This window comes from Petromyzon marinus, chromosome 34 (genome assembly GCF_048934315.1).
Source record: "Petromyzon marinus isolate PM22_M1 ecotype Great Lakes invasive population chromosome 34, UKy_Petmar_22M1.pri1.0, whole genome shotgun sequence".
NCBI lineage: Eukaryota > Metazoa > Chordata > Hyperoartia > Petromyzontiformes > Petromyzontidae > Petromyzon > Petromyzon marinus.
The window spans coordinates 348037-367753 of NC_133700.1; the positions used below are offsets into that span (position 1 = coordinate 348037).

The following is a 19717-nucleotide window of genomic DNA, read 5'->3' on the forward strand; positions in this document are numbered from 1 at the left end:
TAATTACAACTTGCTTCATCAGGCAACAGCCAGATTTGTAAAGTCTTACTGTTTCATTCCTTATATAGAGGCGTAGGTCTGTTGACCACGCAGCTGCGCTCTTGCACAATGTGAGGTGGGTGGGGGATTACTGAGGCAACGTAAATTATGGATGTGCATTCTGCGAGCCCTTTGAACTTGTCCTTCCTATTGTTTATTAAAATAGCCCTACCAACGGTAATCCCTATACCGTCTTAGCTACCGTATTAGTGCTGCGTGGAAGCGAATCATCAAATAATACATGATTTCAATGCATGCCTACAAAGGGCAGCGTACTTCAATAGGGATTACTGTTGGTAGGGCTATTTTAATAAACACAATAGACAGGAAGGACAAGTTCAAAGGGCTCGCAAAATGCACATACACAATGTGTGTTGCTTCAGTAATCCCCCCCCCCCCACATTGTGCAAAAGCGCAGAAGGGTGGTCAACACATCTACGCCTCTATATAAGGAACAAAACAGTAAGACTTCTCCACAAATCTGGCTGTCGCCTGATGAAGCTAGTTGTAATTACTAGCGAAACGTCGTACTCAGTTTGTAAATGTTGTGGCTTGGCTCTCCAATACACCGGTGTGCTGTACTAGTGACGAATTGGCCACGTTCTGTTTAAGTGGCAACCCTTAGTAGTTGGCTGTGTCGGGTGGTGGCGGGTTTTAACGACACATTTACATATTTACGCCATCTAACCCAAAAACCTCTATGGACCTCATTACTTGTGAGAAATAAATCACGCATGGTTAATCGAATAAAGACAATTTCACAAGCATTGTTGAACAGATATATTTTAATGAACAAAGTGCTTGCTCTCTATTGCAGTTACAAAGGTAAATGGAAAGCAGAATTGTGAACACAATGTGACTGCCATCAAGTGAGATTACAGCTGAGGTTAGGGATAAGCCTAGGATAAGGATAGGGTTAGGGGTTAAATATTACGTCTAGGGTTCAGGATTAGGGTAAGGGCAAAGGTCATTATTATGTTTTAGCAGAAACATGAGTAACCTATGAATTCAACCACCCAAGATCATAAGATTCAAAAAGATCTAAAATCACGAAATTAAACCGAGCATGTCAGTGACATGAAGATCACTACGACACTCCTCGAGAGTGCCTCTCTCCACGGAACAATAGTGAATTATTCGGCTCAGCCTGTGGCCACAGCGGGGCTTTTCCAGGCCAAGTGTCATGGGTCTCGTCACCAAGGTGAACATGATTCGACTCCTACAGCCACTGCCATGTTCACACAAAAAACGAGTTCACTACCTCCACCGTGCTGCACGGAGAGAGGGAGTCTGTGTACTCAACTACCAAGGCCCCAATCTGTACACTTACATTTACACATCTTCATGTACACACATGTATAAAGACAAATATCTGCTGTATAGCCTTAACAGACTGTTGGGGCAAGTACTGTTATAGCAAGTACCTAAGAAGGACAAAAGGGCACATGAGGGGGTGCCGTGGATAACACCATACTCGGCCGTCTTTTTTTCTCCGGTGCTAATGTTTACATACTGCACCACCGAGTGCTCATTTAAGGCCGAGTCCATGTAGGAGAGGCCCAGGACTTGTTCAGATGTCTCCGATGTTTGTTTGTTAGCGGGACTCGAACTCAGGTTGCTGGGTTTGTAGCACAGCGTGCCAACCACTACATTACTGCTCCATATACATGCACGTCGACACACAAAAACATTATTTTATAGTTGGTCATGAGTAAAGGTAATTCTAAAGAAGTCCAGCATGCTCGAAAGTTGTAAGTTAATACATATATTCAAGTCTATGTTTACAACTAGAAACATCGAAATGCACGAGAACAATATTTTTCGTTCCTTAAGAAAAGGCTAGAGCTGGAGGTTTTTTTTAACGATGCTAAATCAAAATACCATGTTTTATTATTAATGACTCAAACTCCCAAGGAAACTTTGTAAGTGTCAGAAGGTAAAGCTTCATCACAGTGGACAAAGCCCTATCACTACTAACGGTGTATATAGATGCATGTGGTAGATGCATGTGGTGACAGCAGCAGAATGTCTACTTCAGGCAAACCAGGTTCCACAACTAAAACAGCTCTTGCAATGTATCATCCAGTCCCCAGCACTTCGAAAATACTACACGTCTATGTATTCAGAATGTGCAGCCTTTTATTAATTGGCATCTAACAGGATTATATGGTCTGCAGCATGAAACTTTTAGGCAGGAAACGTGTAAATCAGATGACCCGCAATTTAAGGACTTGCTTTACCTGCTACAACAACCTGCCCTTCATGATTGTCTTTCAAACACATGCACACATACATCGGACATTATGTCCCACTCCTGAAACATCCAGTCAATACATAAAACACACATACCATGTGTGCACACAATGGGGCCAACATAATCATTTGAAAACGAGAATAAACTTGTCACAGGAAGGTTAAGATGTGAAATGATGATTGTCTAATATTGCAATATATGTTTTAAGGTGTAAGTCAGTCATTGGACTCCTTGCTCAAGTACTCATCTCCATTAGCCACTCAAAGCCAGCAGTAGAAATTCCATAATGTTATGGCGAGGTCCTATGCTTGGTTGAATATGGAGTTTGGTTAGTGACATCGTAACATTTCGTTTTCAAAACTTTCTGACTTCATCTCTCACAGTTGTATTCTTAGTCACGGCTAAGCTCAGACTTGAGTATGGTCCCAGCCATGCTCTGGATTTCATTGCGCCGAGACACCCCATAATGGAGCTGCTCCCGCAATTGTGAAAGCATCAAAGCAGCTCCAGCCTGCGCTGAACAATGTTAACAGACCAGCCAGAGCCGAGCCGTGACAAAGCATACAGGCCTTAGGGTTGTACAGCAGACACTCCTCCGTCTCACTCCTTCTCCACTAAATCCTCCACCTCGACTGCATCATCCAGTAGATAAGTGGAGGACGAGCGGAGAGAGTTTAACCTCATCCTCCTCCAGAAGCCGGGCCACGTCGCCCGGGTCGCCACAAACACGTGGGCCCACCTCCTCCTGACAGCGGAGAGTAATCTGAGGTATAAAAACAGTGACACACACAGTGAGAAATACTAGATCCCACATATAGCCTTTAACACACTTGGGGCAAGCGCTATTTACGAGCACGTAAGGTCAGCACAGTACACAAGGTAGTGGGTGGCCAGCAGCACCACGCTCAACCTCTATTGTCATCCCAATGCGAATGTTTAAACGCCCACAAAAGGTACTCGTTAAAGGCTAAAATCAACTTAGAGAGGCTCATGACCGGTTCAGATATTCATCGCCGATATTGGCTGTAAGCAGATATCAAACTCGGGTCGCCAGGTTGCACTAACCACTGCACCGCTGCTTACCACAATAATTCTTACAACCACAACAACCTACTACATTCACAAATACATTTTTAATTCATGCTTGGACGTGCTTGCACCGTTGATTGCCTACCTGGTGAATATTTCATTCAGTGAGGGCTGTTTCCCGGACTGCTTCAAAATGGCGCAGGTCACCATGCTCGTGAAAAAAGCAGCCTTGAGCTATCGTGACCCTGCAAACTATCGTCCCATCTCAAATCTGCTCGCAGAGAGCCTCTGTCTCCAGCGGTTATTTCCCCAGGTCGCCACGATGGGCAGATTCAACCCATTGCAGTCGGCATACCAGAAGCACCATAGCATTGAGAGAGCTCTACTGTAGATCACTAACCACCTCTACAGGATCATGGATAATAAGTGCAATGCAGCTTTGGTTGGCCTGGATCGCTCAGCCACCTTCAACACCATCGACACGAGAAACTCATCAGGCGGATAAGGTCAAGGTTTGCCAAATTGGGTATGGCACGGAAACACGCACACAAATACACAAACACGTGTTAGCTACATCATGAGGCCTCCTTTGCCAGTACCAAAATATAATAGGGGTTTTCCCCTTTTTTCTGGCTACAAAACGGAAACCTTTTGCAAGGAATCATGTTTACATTAACCACAATACTTGCAGTCAGAATGCAAATTAAAAAACACTGATAATTTTTGCATTGTCCTTGAAACTGATTGGTCCACACTAGAGACAGTTTTCCTTAGAGCCTAGTCTCATACGGTACTTAGCTAACAAGCATGCTAATAAAACACGGTGACAAATACCACGCAAAAAATACATGAAAAAGGATAAAAACTATGCCAAAAACTTTAAATTCCAACTATAAAATAAATAATAACGCAGTCACTGACTTACAAACACATGCACAAAGAATAGTTCACACACAAACACAGGGAACCAGACCACACACAAGACTAAAAGGCCTGCAGATACTCAATACATATGCATAAATACATGTCTACAAAGACAAAGATCCCCGTATACACCCTTTCCACAGAGAAGAACCATCTTTTTTGTTGCCTTGTTCCTTTTATCTCTGCCTTCGTGAAGATTGTCCTTTAATTAGGTTAACATTTCTGTTGTTTTGAGTTAGGAGACTGGTTGGCTCTGTGGAATCTCTTTGATGTCGACTGGTGTGAGCTGCTCTTGCTTCAAAGCACATAGATAAGCTAAAACTGCAACTCAGCCTGGACTTGCTTTGTGGCACAGATACAGTAGCAATGACAGCAACAATGTCAGAAACAACATGCATGAGCAGCAAAAACAAAAGTAATGACAACATTTACAACAGCAACAAGCAGCAACAACTGCAACAGCATCAACAACAGCAGTAATAGCAACAGCAGCAAACAACACCTTGCAATGGCGACGCTGCAACTTTTGACTTCGCTGCTGCTGCTGCTGCCCGGCTAGTTGCAGCCGAGCCCTGCTCTCACAGGACTGCAGCTGAGCGAGTCGAGCGGTCTGGACAAGCACTGTCTACCCTCTTCCCTGGAGAATTGGGGCCATACTCGGAACCTCTCTTGGCCTAGATCGACAAACCAATTCTATCTCACCTAAACGTCGCCGATACTGCAGCGGGACTCACTAGCAGACTCAGCCCAGCATCCAACATGGAGAAGGGAGTGCTGATCGGCCGACTTTCTGGTTCAAACTATTCTAGTTCCACACCCACTCTGCTACGATCTGCTGTGGAAATGCTGACTCCTAACCAACCATGTTCTGCACTTGTTGCTATCCCTCGCACATGGTTGTGCTGCAGATCTGGTCAGTTCTTCTGCCCGACATCCACATGATCACAGAAGAGCGCCTTCATCGCTATACTGCTGCTGATGTCGCACGCTCCATAATCAACAAGACCGTGCTGATCCATGATCTGATCAACGTTTGTGGACTCGACATATTGGCCATTACCAAAACTTGGGCAAAGGACGACTCACCAGTCATAATTAGGCATGAGGCTGCACCAAATCGATGTGCTATTGTACATCAGCACCGTCGTGGGAAGCCTGGCACCAGCAGCCCACATGGTGGTGCGATCGCACCAAGTCCTGAGTAAATGATTAACAATCCCGTCTTTCGAGCTGCTGCTTGTGAAAATTACGAACAGCATGCAGAGGCTTGCGATCGCTATCATCTATCAACCACCGTTTTTCACCGGTGTCAAAATTATTTTCCGAGCTTTCTGGTCTGCTAGACTGTGGGTCACTTTGCTCTCACTACATCCTCTGTGGTGACCTGAACTGTCCCGGACCGACTGGTTCTTGTGGTAAAATCAACAGAGATCTCGCCGAGATTATCGACAGTCAAAGTTTAATCCAGCACGTCAGAAATATACTGGATCATATCTTCACATCCGCCGATGCCGTAACTGTGACTGATGTTATCGAAGACGTGGATATTTCAGATCACAGTCTCGTGACATGCAAAGTGGCATTTCCGATTATTCGCTCATCCATCACAATTATATCATACAGACACTGGAAAAGACTGCACCATGATGCTTTCCGTCAGGAGATCCGATCATCATCGGTATGTCTAAATCTTGCATCGAAAGAAAATGAAATCACTGCTGTTCTTGATAAACCCTTGCCCATCCTAACAAGCACAAAGAGAATGGGGAAAGTGCGCAGTAACCAACAGTCACCCAAGTAATCACTGCGAAACAGACAAGAGGAGGCTGGAGCGTCTTTGGAAGAAAACATGTTTCGAAACTGTTTAACTTACAGAACCGCCTGCACATCTGCCAACCGACTCATTAGTCTCAACAGATCATTCTATGCTCTGCGAGTCAATGAGTCAGCTCAAAACCCCCATGCTCTATAGCGGATCGTGAAGGGTCTGCTGCACTCATCAACTAGTCAACCTGCTCAGTACTTGATACGTTATTTGCCTATAAAGTAGTGACGATCAAGAAAGCAGTTACTAACTTGTAGGTCACACATTCTCCTGGTCTGCCATCTGAGTTTGACCAACTTGGAACCAATGCAAAACTCGAGACCCTGGCACCAACGTCAGTGGCAAGTGTCGATGTTCATCGCACGACTGCAAAATAAGACATCGCCGCTTAACTACATCCACACGTCGATTCTTCAATCATGCTTGGATGTGCTTGCGCCACTTCATTCTCCACCTGGAAAATATTTCGTTCAGCGAGGGCTGTTTTCCAGACCGGTTAAAAATGGCGCAGGTAACACCCCTCCTTATAAAAAGTTGGCTTGAGCCATAGTGACCCCACAAACTACTGCCCAATCTCAAACCTGAGCACGATGTCAAAGGTCATAAAGCACCATGTCCGTCCAGTGCTTGCTTCCGGTTGCCGAACAAATAGATTAGGTCACGCTCATTGCACACAGTGTTTGCCACAAAGGAACCACAGTACCTTGCTGCTCTCGTCAAGGAGAATAAACCATCACGCGAACTCTGGTCATCCTCGTAGTGGATTTTGGATGGCCATCGAACAAAGATGGTCAATGCGTTATTCGCGTTTAGATGCGCTTCTGCGGCCGTCTGGAACGCTCTTCCTTCTGATATGAGGAAGCCACTGGAGCTGTGCACTTTTAAATCTTGATTGAAAACTTCCTTCTTGAGAAATGCTTTTTGCGTTTAGTTCGTTGTCCTTCCCCCACACCTCTGATTAGCACGGTTGGGTACGTATGGTGCGAATGAAGTTCAACATACATATATACTTCACAGACTGTTGGGGAAAGTGCTCTTAGCGAGCATCTATGAAGGCCGGTATGGCACACGAGAGGGTGGGGTCGCCAGCACCACGCCCAGCTGCCTTTGTCTCACAGTGGTGATGTTTGCACACCCTACCATGTATTAATTTGAGGCTCAGTTGACCTAGGGGCAGCCCAGGACTGGTTCAGATAATCATCATTGTTGTTGGCCGTGAGTGGGATTCACAGCGCGCTAACTGCTACGCCACACAGACAAACACATCAACATCCTCCACACACCATACATGGTGACAAACACACTATGATGAATACAAACGATGACACACACAAACTGTAAAAGAGACAAAATGTGAATCAGTGACCCTAACAAGGCAACATATGCATGCAATGAAACATACACAGGTAACGCACAGTGTCAGATAATTGGTCCATCACACTCAGGGACATTGTTAAATGTACACTGATACACAATATGTACACAATGACACGTGATGATGCACTATAATACAATACACAACATCCACCATTAAGGAATAAGTGACTGTAATGTCAGCACAACAGAGACTATTTCCTCTCAACATCATCAAGACAGGTACATGCCAACTACAGCTGCAGGAAACTATCAAATTCTCCTTTGAAATGGTTAGCTGAAGCCAAGCTATTTCGGGTTTGAATGGAGTCCTGGGTAGATGCCCAACCTCATCTTGGAAGTCTGGTTTTCACTATCTTACAGATGACAAGCCGGACGTCACTGGACAGACCACTTTAATGGTAGGGTTTTGGTGTGGAAGACATAGGCCCATATTCACTATCATACAGCCACAACGCCCAGATGTTCTTGTCTAAGCCTGTTGTGGACATTCAATTCAACTCATGGGTAACAGCGTGGTGCAGTGATAACACATGTGGCTCACAGAATTAAGGGCCTGGGATTCAATTTCTGACTTGGGTGCCTTTCTGTGTGGAATTTGTAAGCAATCTTTCAGAGACTACTTTAAATTTCACACACCACATCAGAGTATCATTTAGTATTCATATTCTTGTTTACACAAGAAAGCATCACTGAGTCTGAACTCTTTTTCAGCAGGGCACCTGCAGGTTTTTGCAGTAGGGGACGATGTTGCTACGTGTAATTCCAATTTAGTAATTTGCATGCATTTTTTCAGAATTTGGGATATTTGGCTTATAACACTATTTCTTTAGCTATGGGAGGAAAGCAGACGACTTGGGAACACATGTGGAAAAGGGGGTAAACACAAATGAATACACAAATTTGTAATATGTAGCTTTTCATTATGCTTCAGAGGAATGGGAAATTAGACAAGTGGGAAGGCAGCCAGGCTGTGAGGAGACACTGGCATATGCCCAAGCTCTGCGGTCCTGTATATATGTATGTTTTTAGTTAATTACTCAGAGAAAACAGAGAAAACCCACACATGCGAGGGGGTCAACACACCATCCCATACAGATGAAAACAGATGAAGACAAATCCACTTGCTGTACTGCTATCTCCTGGCAAGCCAGGGTATGGAAATCTTGACACCCACAAGCAGTTTCACTACATTTGTGTAATCCACTAACCCTCATCTCCACGGTGCTTGCGATCGTGAATCATGGAGGTAAATAGTTACACCCCAAATACACAGTGACTTGACACAGTGACGCAGTGACACTTGGTACATGGTTACACTGAGCGAGTGGTACACACCATGACAGTGATACAAAGTAACATAATGGGACATGGTGTCATAAACACACCCTGTGATACAGCATGACATGGCGCCACACACATAGGGACACAGGAACACAGAGATATACAGTGATAGCTTAATTCACTGACAATGGTACGACTTAATAATGATGATGATAAAAAAGAAGTGCTCACTGTTGTCTCTCAGTCGTTGTCTTTCTGTTCTTGGCAGTGATGTTGATGGTGTTGAGTTATCTTCCTGCTGAGACTTCATGACACAAACATTTTCATTAAAACACAAAAAAAACAGAGAAGAAACATCGAAAATATTTAAAGTGCAAATGCTGAAATTGGAAATAAATAATTTGGGGAACTCATCAATGTGAAGCATAGTGTGGAAAACACTTTTTTAATACAGTACCAAGGTTTGAAAGGGCCCTCAAAAAGGTTTTATTGTATAGGACTTACATAGAAAGAATTCATATTCAGAGGTACAGTAAAACCTTGGATTGCGAGTAACTTGGTCTGCGAGTGTTTTGCAAGACGAGCAATTTTTTATTATAAATTTTAACTTGATAAACGAGCGAGGTCTTGCAATGCGAGTAGTGCATATACGCTTTGTCTGCCGAGCGTCACGTGATCACAACTGAGCCGATGGTTCTTCTCTCTCTCTCTCGCTGCGGGATTGTGGGTAATCGTCTCCCATACTCGGTCTCAGTCGGCGTGCCTCACTCGTATAGTCAACATCTGTGCCCGTGCGAGCGTATACTGTTTACTATAGTGTTGTGACCACGTGTGTGCGCGTAAAGCATTTTTTTATTGTGTCCAAGTGTAGTGACTGTTCTTTAGTAACTGTACTGCAACAATGGCCCCCATGAAATCCTCAAAAGGAGGCAAAAGCAAGTGTCATTGGATAGGTTCCTTGTTAAAGTCGCACAAAAAAAAGATTCCAGTGAGCCAACAGATAGCAGTGATTCCGTTAGTGACAGTGAAAGTCGTCCTACACAATCACCCTCCTCCTCCTCTCCTCTCTCTCGTCTCCCTCGCACCAGCCACGATAAAAATTAATTAATTTGATTACTTTATATTACATTTAAATAATAAAATATAAAAAGGTATTTTGTATTAATCTATTTTATATGAATATTTTTGGGTTGTGGAACGAATCATCTGAGTTTCCATTATTTCTTATGGGGAAATTCGCTTTGATATACGAGTGCTTTGGATTACAAACACGTTTCGGAACGAAATATGCTCGCAATCCAAGGTTTTACTGTATTTCCTTTTCACGTCCTTTTGATAAAACTATAACTCAAGAACCATAACTCTGACATAACTCAAGACGTTGGATTTGAGATAATGATGGACCATTACAGCTCAGGAAGATATTGCTCACTCTTGGGACACTGAGATAGGTCCTAATTGAGTGCAATAGTGTGATTCATCACACCTGTTGAAAGTGCTACAGCCTCCAGTGTTATGATAAACCCTACCATGTCTGCTTGGATATATTTTACTCTGTTCTCTTTGTACTCCTAGATTCCTTCAGTCAGATGACATCTCTTGTACAGTGAGATCACCTCAGTTTAACACGTAGGCTTTGAGATCACCTCAGTGGAGGTTGCAAGCAACTCCTCGTATTCAGAAACATATCCAGGTGACAGTATTGAAACATGAGATGTCAAATTTTTATTTAAAGCTTTCGTGACTGCAGGGATTCATATTCTTGGTTCTTTCGGTAAAGTCACGTATAAGGGAAACAATAAAATAATAAAAATATAAAACAATAAAATTCTCACGACGTTTCGACTGCAACACAAGCAATCATCACTGTTATAATTCAGTAGGTTCACATGACATTGACTTCTCCAAGACATAGGTTCTTTGCAAGCCATCTGGCTACCATGAGAGATTCGTTCATGAGGCTATCCACATATACAAACACAGAGACAATTTTAAACCGAGAAGATGGATTATGGCTTAGCAATCATTGGAAGGATTTGATAAACCATTTCGGGTCTTAATTGATTGATCATGCTTAAGGTGGTTTTCAGACCGCATCCATTGTTTTTCGTCTCCCCCCTCCTCTTTTCCGAGCATAGATGGACTCGTCCATCTGAACAAACTGTCAAATCGCTATCCGTGGTGCTAACGTTAAAAAACCGCCACTTTTTTCAAATTTTCTTGTTGTGGTTTTCACACCTGATGATGATTGCTTGTGTTGCAGTCGAAACGTCGTGAGAATTTTATTGTTTTATGTTTTTATTATTTTATTGTTTCCCTTCTACGTGACTTTACCGAAAGAACCAAGAATATGAGAAGATGTCGTCATTAGTTTGTTCCTATGTGAGTTTGCCAAGCTAACAAAAAAGAAACAGCTTGCTTTTGATTTCAACATCTGCTTTTCTTCCTTCATGAAGAGCAACACCCTGGAGTTTAAATGTATTTGCTGCTGCAGGAGCTAATCCCATACATTCTGCTTCTCCTCTACTGCCCGGTGCTTCAAAAAACATTGATTATGCAACAAATGGGCTTAAGGCATGGTTGCTAGAGTCATGGTGGAGATTAATTGACAGTTCAGCCAATTACATTAGGGCATCTCTAATTAATGCCGTTGCAGTCAATAATTTCAGAAGAATTCTGTATTTGCTGTTTGTTTTTTGCTGCCTCTTCTTGTCTGCTGTTGCTGAACCGAAATAACCATGCAAGACAGAATAAAGAAGCCAAACTGCTTTGACAATGTGATCAAGAGATGCTACCCAACAGATGCCAAAAACTCTGCCGATTGTCGTGAAGGTGATTGCTAAGCTGTCTACAATTAAAGTAGTTTAATGTCAAATCACTGCCAAGAAAGATGACAATCTTAAATCTTAATGAAATTTGCAGAGTTGGAGGTACCACAGACATGGTAATATTCCAAATTATAGGTCAGTGGAATAAAAGTCTGCCAAGTTATGGGTCACAGAATAAAAAAAATTGGGTGCCATAGAAGTAAGGTTCCAAATGACAAGCCACACCTTTATTTTGAGAGCTACAGAGAAAACCAAGAGACCAATGGAAAGGTATCTTTCAGTTTTTTCCATGGATGACATAAACAAATGACATTACTATAAAAGATTCATGATTATTTTGCACTCATTTGTGTCTAATGACACCGACCAATTGTCCAAACTAGGAATTTTAAAAAATGTGGAAAAAAACATCCCCAGACCCTCAGCAACATGGCAATAAAAAAAATGTTAATTGGGCACTTCATGGAGATATTAGCCACAATGAATGTTGAATCGTTTAAACGACCAATTATTAATAAATAATGCAAAATTATGCACGTTTTTTTATTATTAATAATTGTATGATTTATTAGCAGTTGGCTACTTTAAACAAATATTTGATTTAGATTATCGGAAGAGTGTAACTCACTACAGCTTTATTAATCAAAACAAAGTACTGACCTTCGATCAAAGAAATTAAATACAAAAAATTGAAAACATGGTAAATACAATTGGAGGACTGATATCTTCAATACCAGGGGGAGGTGTGTCCATTTTCCTGGGGACAATTACTATTCATAGTAATCATATTTTATGACGTATGCCACATATATTGAAATGGATCGAAAGAGCTGAAGAGAGATTTCCAAAAATAAGGAAGTTACAGCTTTAAATGTGTAAATTGCCTCCTCAGGCAACCGAAAAAGATCAAATATTCAAAGCCTCATAATATGGAAGCCATCTGATCCCCTGACTTCAAATTAAAATGTAAAATGCTTCAATGGTACCTTCAAGTATACACATTTTATAAAGATGGGAGATGGATAAAAACATATTTTTGTTTTAATATTTTGAGTTACCAGACAGGAAATTGCCCATTGGCCAAACATCCCAATTCTGAAAAATGACCTGCAACTTACATAATTTGTATTACACAAAGTAACATCACCCACAAATACAAAAAACTTGGAAGCACCTGAATGAAAGTGAATCTTGAGACTCAGTGACACTTTTCTGGTTAAACAAGTGTCATAATAATAGTACGACAATGGAGTAGTGCAGGCAAGCTCCAGATGGGGTTAACGTTCACCTGGGGGTCACGGCGTGGTCGCAGGCTGCGTCCTCTTTCCCACGACTCCATCTTCTGCTTTTGTCGCTCCTCCTCCAGCTAGACAGGAAATCCATAGACAAAGACATAAATACACATACGCATACACAAAATGACAGGCATAATCAAACGTGGACAAGCTAACTTCGCTTAGCGTGAGCCCGTAGAAAGCTGATTTATTGTAGCACTCGTCCTGGAGAAAATGTTTATGATAAAAAAATGAAGAAAATCCAATAATTTAAAAAGCGCTTACAAGTGGAAACACGCAGCGCTGGCCGAGCAAACGCACCCACCATCATCTCTGTTTACATTTGCTAAGCCAATCAGAGTGATGTACCCTCTGAGCCAAACATTTTAGACCTACAGTGAGGGAAAAAAGTATTTGATCCCCTGCTGATTTTGTACGTTTGCCCACTGACAAATAAATGATCAGTCTATAATTTTAATGGTAGGGTTATTGGAACAGTGAGAGACAGAATAACAACAACAAAATCCAGAAAAGCGCATGTCAAAAATGTATTAAATTAATCTGCATTTTAATGAAGAAAATAAATATTTGACCCCCTCTCAATCAGAAATATTTCTGGCTCCCAGGTGTCTTATATACAGGTAACGAGCTGAGATTAGGAGCACACTCTTAAAGGGAGTGCTCCTAATCTCAGCGTGTTACCTGTATAAAAGACACCTGTCCACAGAAGCAATCAATCAATCAGATTCCAAACTCTCCACCATGGCCAAGACCAAAGAGCTCTCCAAGGATCTCAGGGACAAGATTGTAGACCTACACAAGGCTGGAATGGGCTACAAGACCATTGCCAAGCAGCTTGGTGAGAAGGTGGCAACAGTTGGTGCGATTATTCGCAAATGGAAGAAACACAAAAGAACTGTCAATCTCCCTCGGCCTGGGGCTACATGCAAGATCTCACCTCGTGGAGTTGCAATGATCATGAGAACGGTGAGGAATCAGCCCAGAACTACACGGGAGGATCTTGACAATGATCTCAAGGCAGCAGGGACCATAGTCACCAAGAAAACAATTGGTAACACACTACGCCATAAAGGACTGAAATCCTGCAGCGCCCGCAAGGTCCCCCTGCTCAAGAAAGCACATATACATGCCCGTCTGAAGTTTGCCAATGAACATCTGAATGATTCAGAGGACAACTGGGTGAAAGTGTTGTGGTCAGATGAGACCAAAATGGAGCTCTTTGGCATCAACTCAACTCGCCGTGTTTGGGGGAGGAGGAATGCTGCCTATAACCCCAAAAACACCATCCCCACCGTCAAACATGGAGGTGGAAACATTATGCTTTGGGGGTGTTTTTCTGCTAAGGGGACAAGACAACTTCACCGCATCAAAGGGATGATGGACGGGGCCATGTACCGTCAAATCTTGGGTGAGAACCTCCTTCCCTCAGCCAGGGCATTGAAAATGGGTCGTGGATCAGTATTCCAGCGTGACAATGACCCAAAACACACGGCCAAGGCAACAAAGGAGTGGCTCAAGAAGAAGCACATTAAGGTCCTGGAGTGGCCTAGCCAGTCTCCAGACCTTAATCCCAGAGAAAATCTGTGGAGGGAGCTGAAGGTTCGACTTGCCAAACGCCAGCCTCGAAACCTTACTGACTTGGAGAAGATCTGCAAAGAGGAGTGGGACAAAATCCCTCCTGAGATGTGTGCAAACCTGGTGGCCAACTACAAGAAACGTCTGACCTCTGTGATTGCCAACAAGGGTTTTGCCACCAAGTACTAAGTCATGTTTTGCAGAGGGGTCAAATACTTATTTCCCTCATTAAAATACAAATCAATTTATGACATTTTTGACATGCGTTTTTCTGGATTTTGTTGTTGTTATTCTGTCTCTCACCGTTCAAATAAACCTACCATTAAATTATAGACTGATCATTTATTTGTCAGTGGGCAAACGTACAAAATCAGCAGGGGATCAAATACTTTTTTCCCTCACTGTAAGATGTCTGGAAAAAGACCTGCAAGTGTTAGTGCTGAAAATGTGACCAGTGTCAAGTATCACTTTGGATGTTAAAATGCCAGTGATAAGGTGAGTCTGAGGCAGGTGAGCTTCAGGTCCATGTGGGTCGTGTCAGGTGGATGCACTGGTGAGTACAGTACATAATACTGAAAAGTTTTGTTACTTATAAAATGTTTACCATCTGTATTATTATTATTAGCACTATTACTGACACCTCTGATATATTGCTCATACGTAAGAAATAACACTACCGGGATTGCATCCCAATATACATACAAAATGGTATAATGAACCCTTTAAGCGACAAATCAATTTTCGCTGGATTTTGCAGGAACGCAATTTGAGCACTAAGCAAAGTCTAAGTGTACATATATTTATACATATACACACAGAGGATGACAGGCATAAACAAACAAAACAAATACCTGTACATGAATGTAAAGTAAATGACAGGTATAGACAAACATATAGAATGACAGGTAGAGACAAATACACACAATAGCAACTTGCATTCGCCACTGTACGTATAACTTCTTTCACACCGTATGTAGCCAACCGCGCAAATCAGAGGTGAAGAGGAAGGACAACTATAACTGGCGGTGACGTCACCATGGCGCTTGTGCCAGGCTAGGTGCACTTTGAGGCCATGTAAGTGTCAAAGGCTCACTGAAAAGAAGTCATGAGGCAGACTCATGTCTCCTTGTTAATTAACGTAGATGACCGACAGATGCTCCACCTGTGCTCCCTACTGTGCCAACTTCCTGTGTTCGCCGCCTGGTGCTCCACTCGTTGTCGCTCCTCCACTCTCCATTGTTGTTGGAGGGTGACTAACTGCCCAGTCACATCCTGTACGAACCTCCTTCACAGAGGCTGATCTTGACACCACTGGTACCATTCATTCTTTGACAAGTCTGCTCAGCTCCAAGTCCTCCTCTACCGCATCAGCTCTTCTCTAGTCCATGCCGTGCTCATTTCGCCCCCTCTATCGGACAAAAGAGAAGCTGTTTAGGTATGCGATGGCTGGGCATGCGAGCTACATGACCCAATCAATGCAGTCGCCTACCAAAGGAGTTCACCGAAGGGATTGTTTCCAGATCTTTAAAGTATCTGTGAGCTCCTCCCACAATCCAGCCTAGTAACTAAACCCAAAATGGACCATAAGGCACAGATGTCCCTTTAAAAGGGTCCACTTTCACAAGCAAAGAGAAGGGAGGGCATAAGTGGTTGTGAAAACCCAAAGCTTCATATAGCACAATAGGTCAAGTAGCTACCATATCGCATTACGCAACTGTTAGCAAGATGCTGCTAAACTAATTCGGATTGAGACCTCCGCTGTCAAACCAGAACTGGTCATAAGTATACTACCCAGATACAGAAACTTCTCCACTCGCTCTAAAACTGCTGTGGAGTATCTGGTGGCATAAAATACCCAGACAAGTGCTTTTTTTGCTGTGACTGATGATAATGGAACACTCCAGCTTCAGCAGTAGTGTCACCGGACCATAAGCATACGTAACCTGGTTGACCAGAGCTATTCCTGACCTGCAGCTGGACATCAGTTGTGTACGGTAACTATATAAACATTTGCTGGAGTCACTGATACTTTTCGTTAGCCAGGTCACTAGTTCTCGTGTAGTGAGTCCAACTGAGTCGCAGACGTTATCTTGGGAGCAACACTATTTATTACACATTAACACGTAACACAACACGATCTACACTCAAGTCTCGAATGCCCATCTAACCACGCTACGGCAGAACTAGACACGGTTCGCCATCCCGGTCTGGACCACAAACAGGGTCCCGGGACCGCGTGGCTAGAGGCTTCTTCTCCCCGACGTGGATCTTCGTAACACCAGCACACGAAGAACCGCGAGCTCCTCACGGGGCCCTCGTTATATGCCCCCGGGCTGGGGCTGGCTCCGCCCTTCGCCCAGGTCTCTCGAGCACCTTCTCGAAGGTTTCCGAGAGCTCTCTGGGACCACGTGACCGCCCGACGGCCCCCGTCCACCGGTGGCCCCCCTCCAATATCATCCAGTCACGTGACAGCAGGTCAACCAGCATATCATGCCCCAAGGTAACCCTGGCTGGCTGACGCTCCCTCTCGCTCCCTCACCGGGAGCCCGCACAGCACACTGCTCGCAGTGCCTCCGCGCTAACCAGCGCTCACCCAAGCCCCGCTAGGGCTGGTACTACATCCCGTAATCCGGGCTGCCTGTAATGACAACACATTACCGGCCGTGGCTTTGCAAGCCCCGGCACCATACAGTGACAAGCACAGTCACTACACTCGTATGGTGGGTTAAGTTGTGTGAGCATAAGGCAACTTTTCACCTGACATTACTGGGGTTGCCCTTTAATTGTAGGCCAGTCAACCTCCACACTTCCACACAGTAGCACAACTTCCAACAACAATTCACCCAGAGTATCTTATATGGATTAACATCCAAGCATACACCCACTCACACCTATGTCCTAGCGGTTTCCTGACCTCATACACTCTTGAATATGGCTAGCTTAGCCACCATTGGCCTTTAAGGCTGTTTGCATATCAGCCCAGATATGGAGATGTCCCCACTGTTCACCAGTCGTGTAAGTCACGCTGGGTTTTGCAATTTTGCTTCATTACCCTGGTCTCGTTGCGTCTTCAGGGTTCTGGGAGTATTTGAGACCCCTTAGGGCTTCCAACACCCCCTTGATCAGACACCCCCTTACACCACAGTATTCCCACTGGGTGCTTACTCGTCACCTTTACACTCTATTCAATAACACCCCTCACCATCACTAAATTTATGTGGCCTCTCATGCAAACCTTAATTCCGAACCACCGCTTCTTTACCATGCTCAGCAGTATAAAATTTGACTGTTAACAGCACGATTCAGACAGTAACAGCAGATTATTGACTTCTATGGGCTCGGCTGCAACACTTGCACTGCTCATGTCCCCCGCAGGATGGTGCTAGAGGCAGCCTCCTTGCACTCGCCCCACTGATAAAATGTCCTTTCTTTACCTCGCTCGTCTCTGCTCCTCGACAAGACAACCAACATTGGGTTGGGTTTGGCAAACTTCACTGGTTAATTTCCTAATAAAATAAGCCCTGCCCTTGGTCGGAATTAATATTAGGGCACGTGGTTCCTCTAATTATTTAACTCAAAGTGCATTGCTGCACCGCTGATGAAATTGGTAAACTGAATGAAAAGTTGCCTTATGCTCACACAGCCTGCACAGGTCGACCCCCTCCCTACCTTTCATCATGCTAAGTCCGCCTATTAAAATGCAAATTTCTATGCTAATACCTTTGTCAAGGCACCTTAATTACTCTCACACAGCGTAAAGGTCGCGGTCTGAGCTTGGCTGTGTTTCACTCCAGCGCTGTCCTCGAGACAGTCTGGTCCCTTCACCTGATGAAGGCCACTTGTGTTGTGACCGAAACGTCGTGATTTTTGTTGTTTTATTTTTTACCTACGTGACTTTACCGAATAGAACCAAAGAGTACGAATGAGGCTCATCGATTCCATCTTCACTTTGCAAACACAGAACCTGCTCTTCCTCTGTCAGTTCACCATCCCCCTCATTCAAACACGCGGTCCACCCCATACACATTGTATGGGAATGAACCCCCACTATATGCCATGCTCCACACTCACCTTTAAGTAAATGTAATATGACACGTTTAGGCTTTATTCTACTATGTAACATCAATCAGCCTCCAATTGTATTTGTATGGGATGAAAATTCCTCTGGTATAGCAATGTAAAGCTTCTTCAACTACATGGTAAAAAAAGACCCCGAAAACACGAAGAATAACCCAGAGCCCTGGCTTATTGATGACATAATAGGCCAAGACCAGGTAAATAAAGCAGAGATGTAGGTCCTGTTGAAATTCTCTACACTTCTGCTGTCGCAGATGGAGTCTGCAGGATCAGCCCCCCAGTATGAAACCACATTTACGCTCCACAAAACTTCTCAGTGATCTTGGCAAGGAATACTAAACGTCGACTTTCCAGGCACACCGAGGAGGGAGAGGCCCTGATAGTTCTTACAATCAGTGCAGTCTCCTTCTGGAAAAGGAGACCACCACGGCATCTTTCCAATCCTGCAGAACCCATCCTGTGGTCCAGAGGGTTGTAATTATGTTATATAAGCCGGCATGTTCACAATCATCACCTTCCCTTAGCAGTTCGCTTGGGAGGTTATCTCAACCCAGTGATTTTCCGGGTATCAGGCTCTGGATAGCTCTTTGTACTTCAACTGATGGCACATCAGCTAGCCTCTCACAGGGAGTGGCTACTTTCTCAAATATGAGGCACCGCAGCCCCAGCAGGGTCAACCCTAACCTTCGATAACATGTTTTTTGGGCTAAATCGCGTACATTTACACGATCTAACCCAAAACACCTCTTTTATGGATATTGGTTGCAAAAGCCTACGTGTTAAACTCAACCCTACCTTGCCCCATGATGGTATCTGGGCTGCAGGGTTCCCCCCCCCCCCCAGGTCATTAAAGAAATTCTCAGAAAACCAGTATATCTGTTCGTGGAGATTGGATAACTACTCTTTACCTTCAGGAGGTAACATGCACAAGTGCATAAACACCCACACAGAAAAAAATACAGGCATGAACAAACACACACACACACAAACAGAATGAGGGACATGTATTGACAAACACACTATACATACACGCTGACTTGCTTAAATAAAGACATTTACCAATTTTTTTTTTTAAAAGAGATGTAGAAATATATTTGATTCATTAGCGCCATGAAATCCCATGTGCCCTGAAAACATAGAATGACAAACAATCCAGTTTGTCGCAGTTTGGTCAAGTTCTATGATGTATAAATGTGGCCTGGGCTCTCATAAA

General features: G+C 43.7%; 1 protein-coding gene across 1 annotated transcript in view; it reads right to left on the reverse strand.

The window, feature by feature from the left end:
- Positions 1-806: 806 nt before the first annotated feature.
- Positions 807-19717, reverse strand: part of SELENOS (selenoprotein S) — a 33155-nt gene continuing 14244 nt past the window's right edge. Inside the window, exons 4-6 of the mRNA XM_032965302.2 lie at positions 12846-12923; positions 8961-9033; positions 807-3056 (exon numbers count right to left, since the gene is read on the reverse strand). Of these exons, the coding sequence (XP_032821193.1) occupies positions 2974-3056; positions 8961-9033; positions 12846-12923 (234 nt within the window). The 3' untranslated portion in view covers positions 807-2973. The remainder of the gene's footprint in view (positions 3057-8960; positions 9034-12845; positions 12924-19717) is intronic.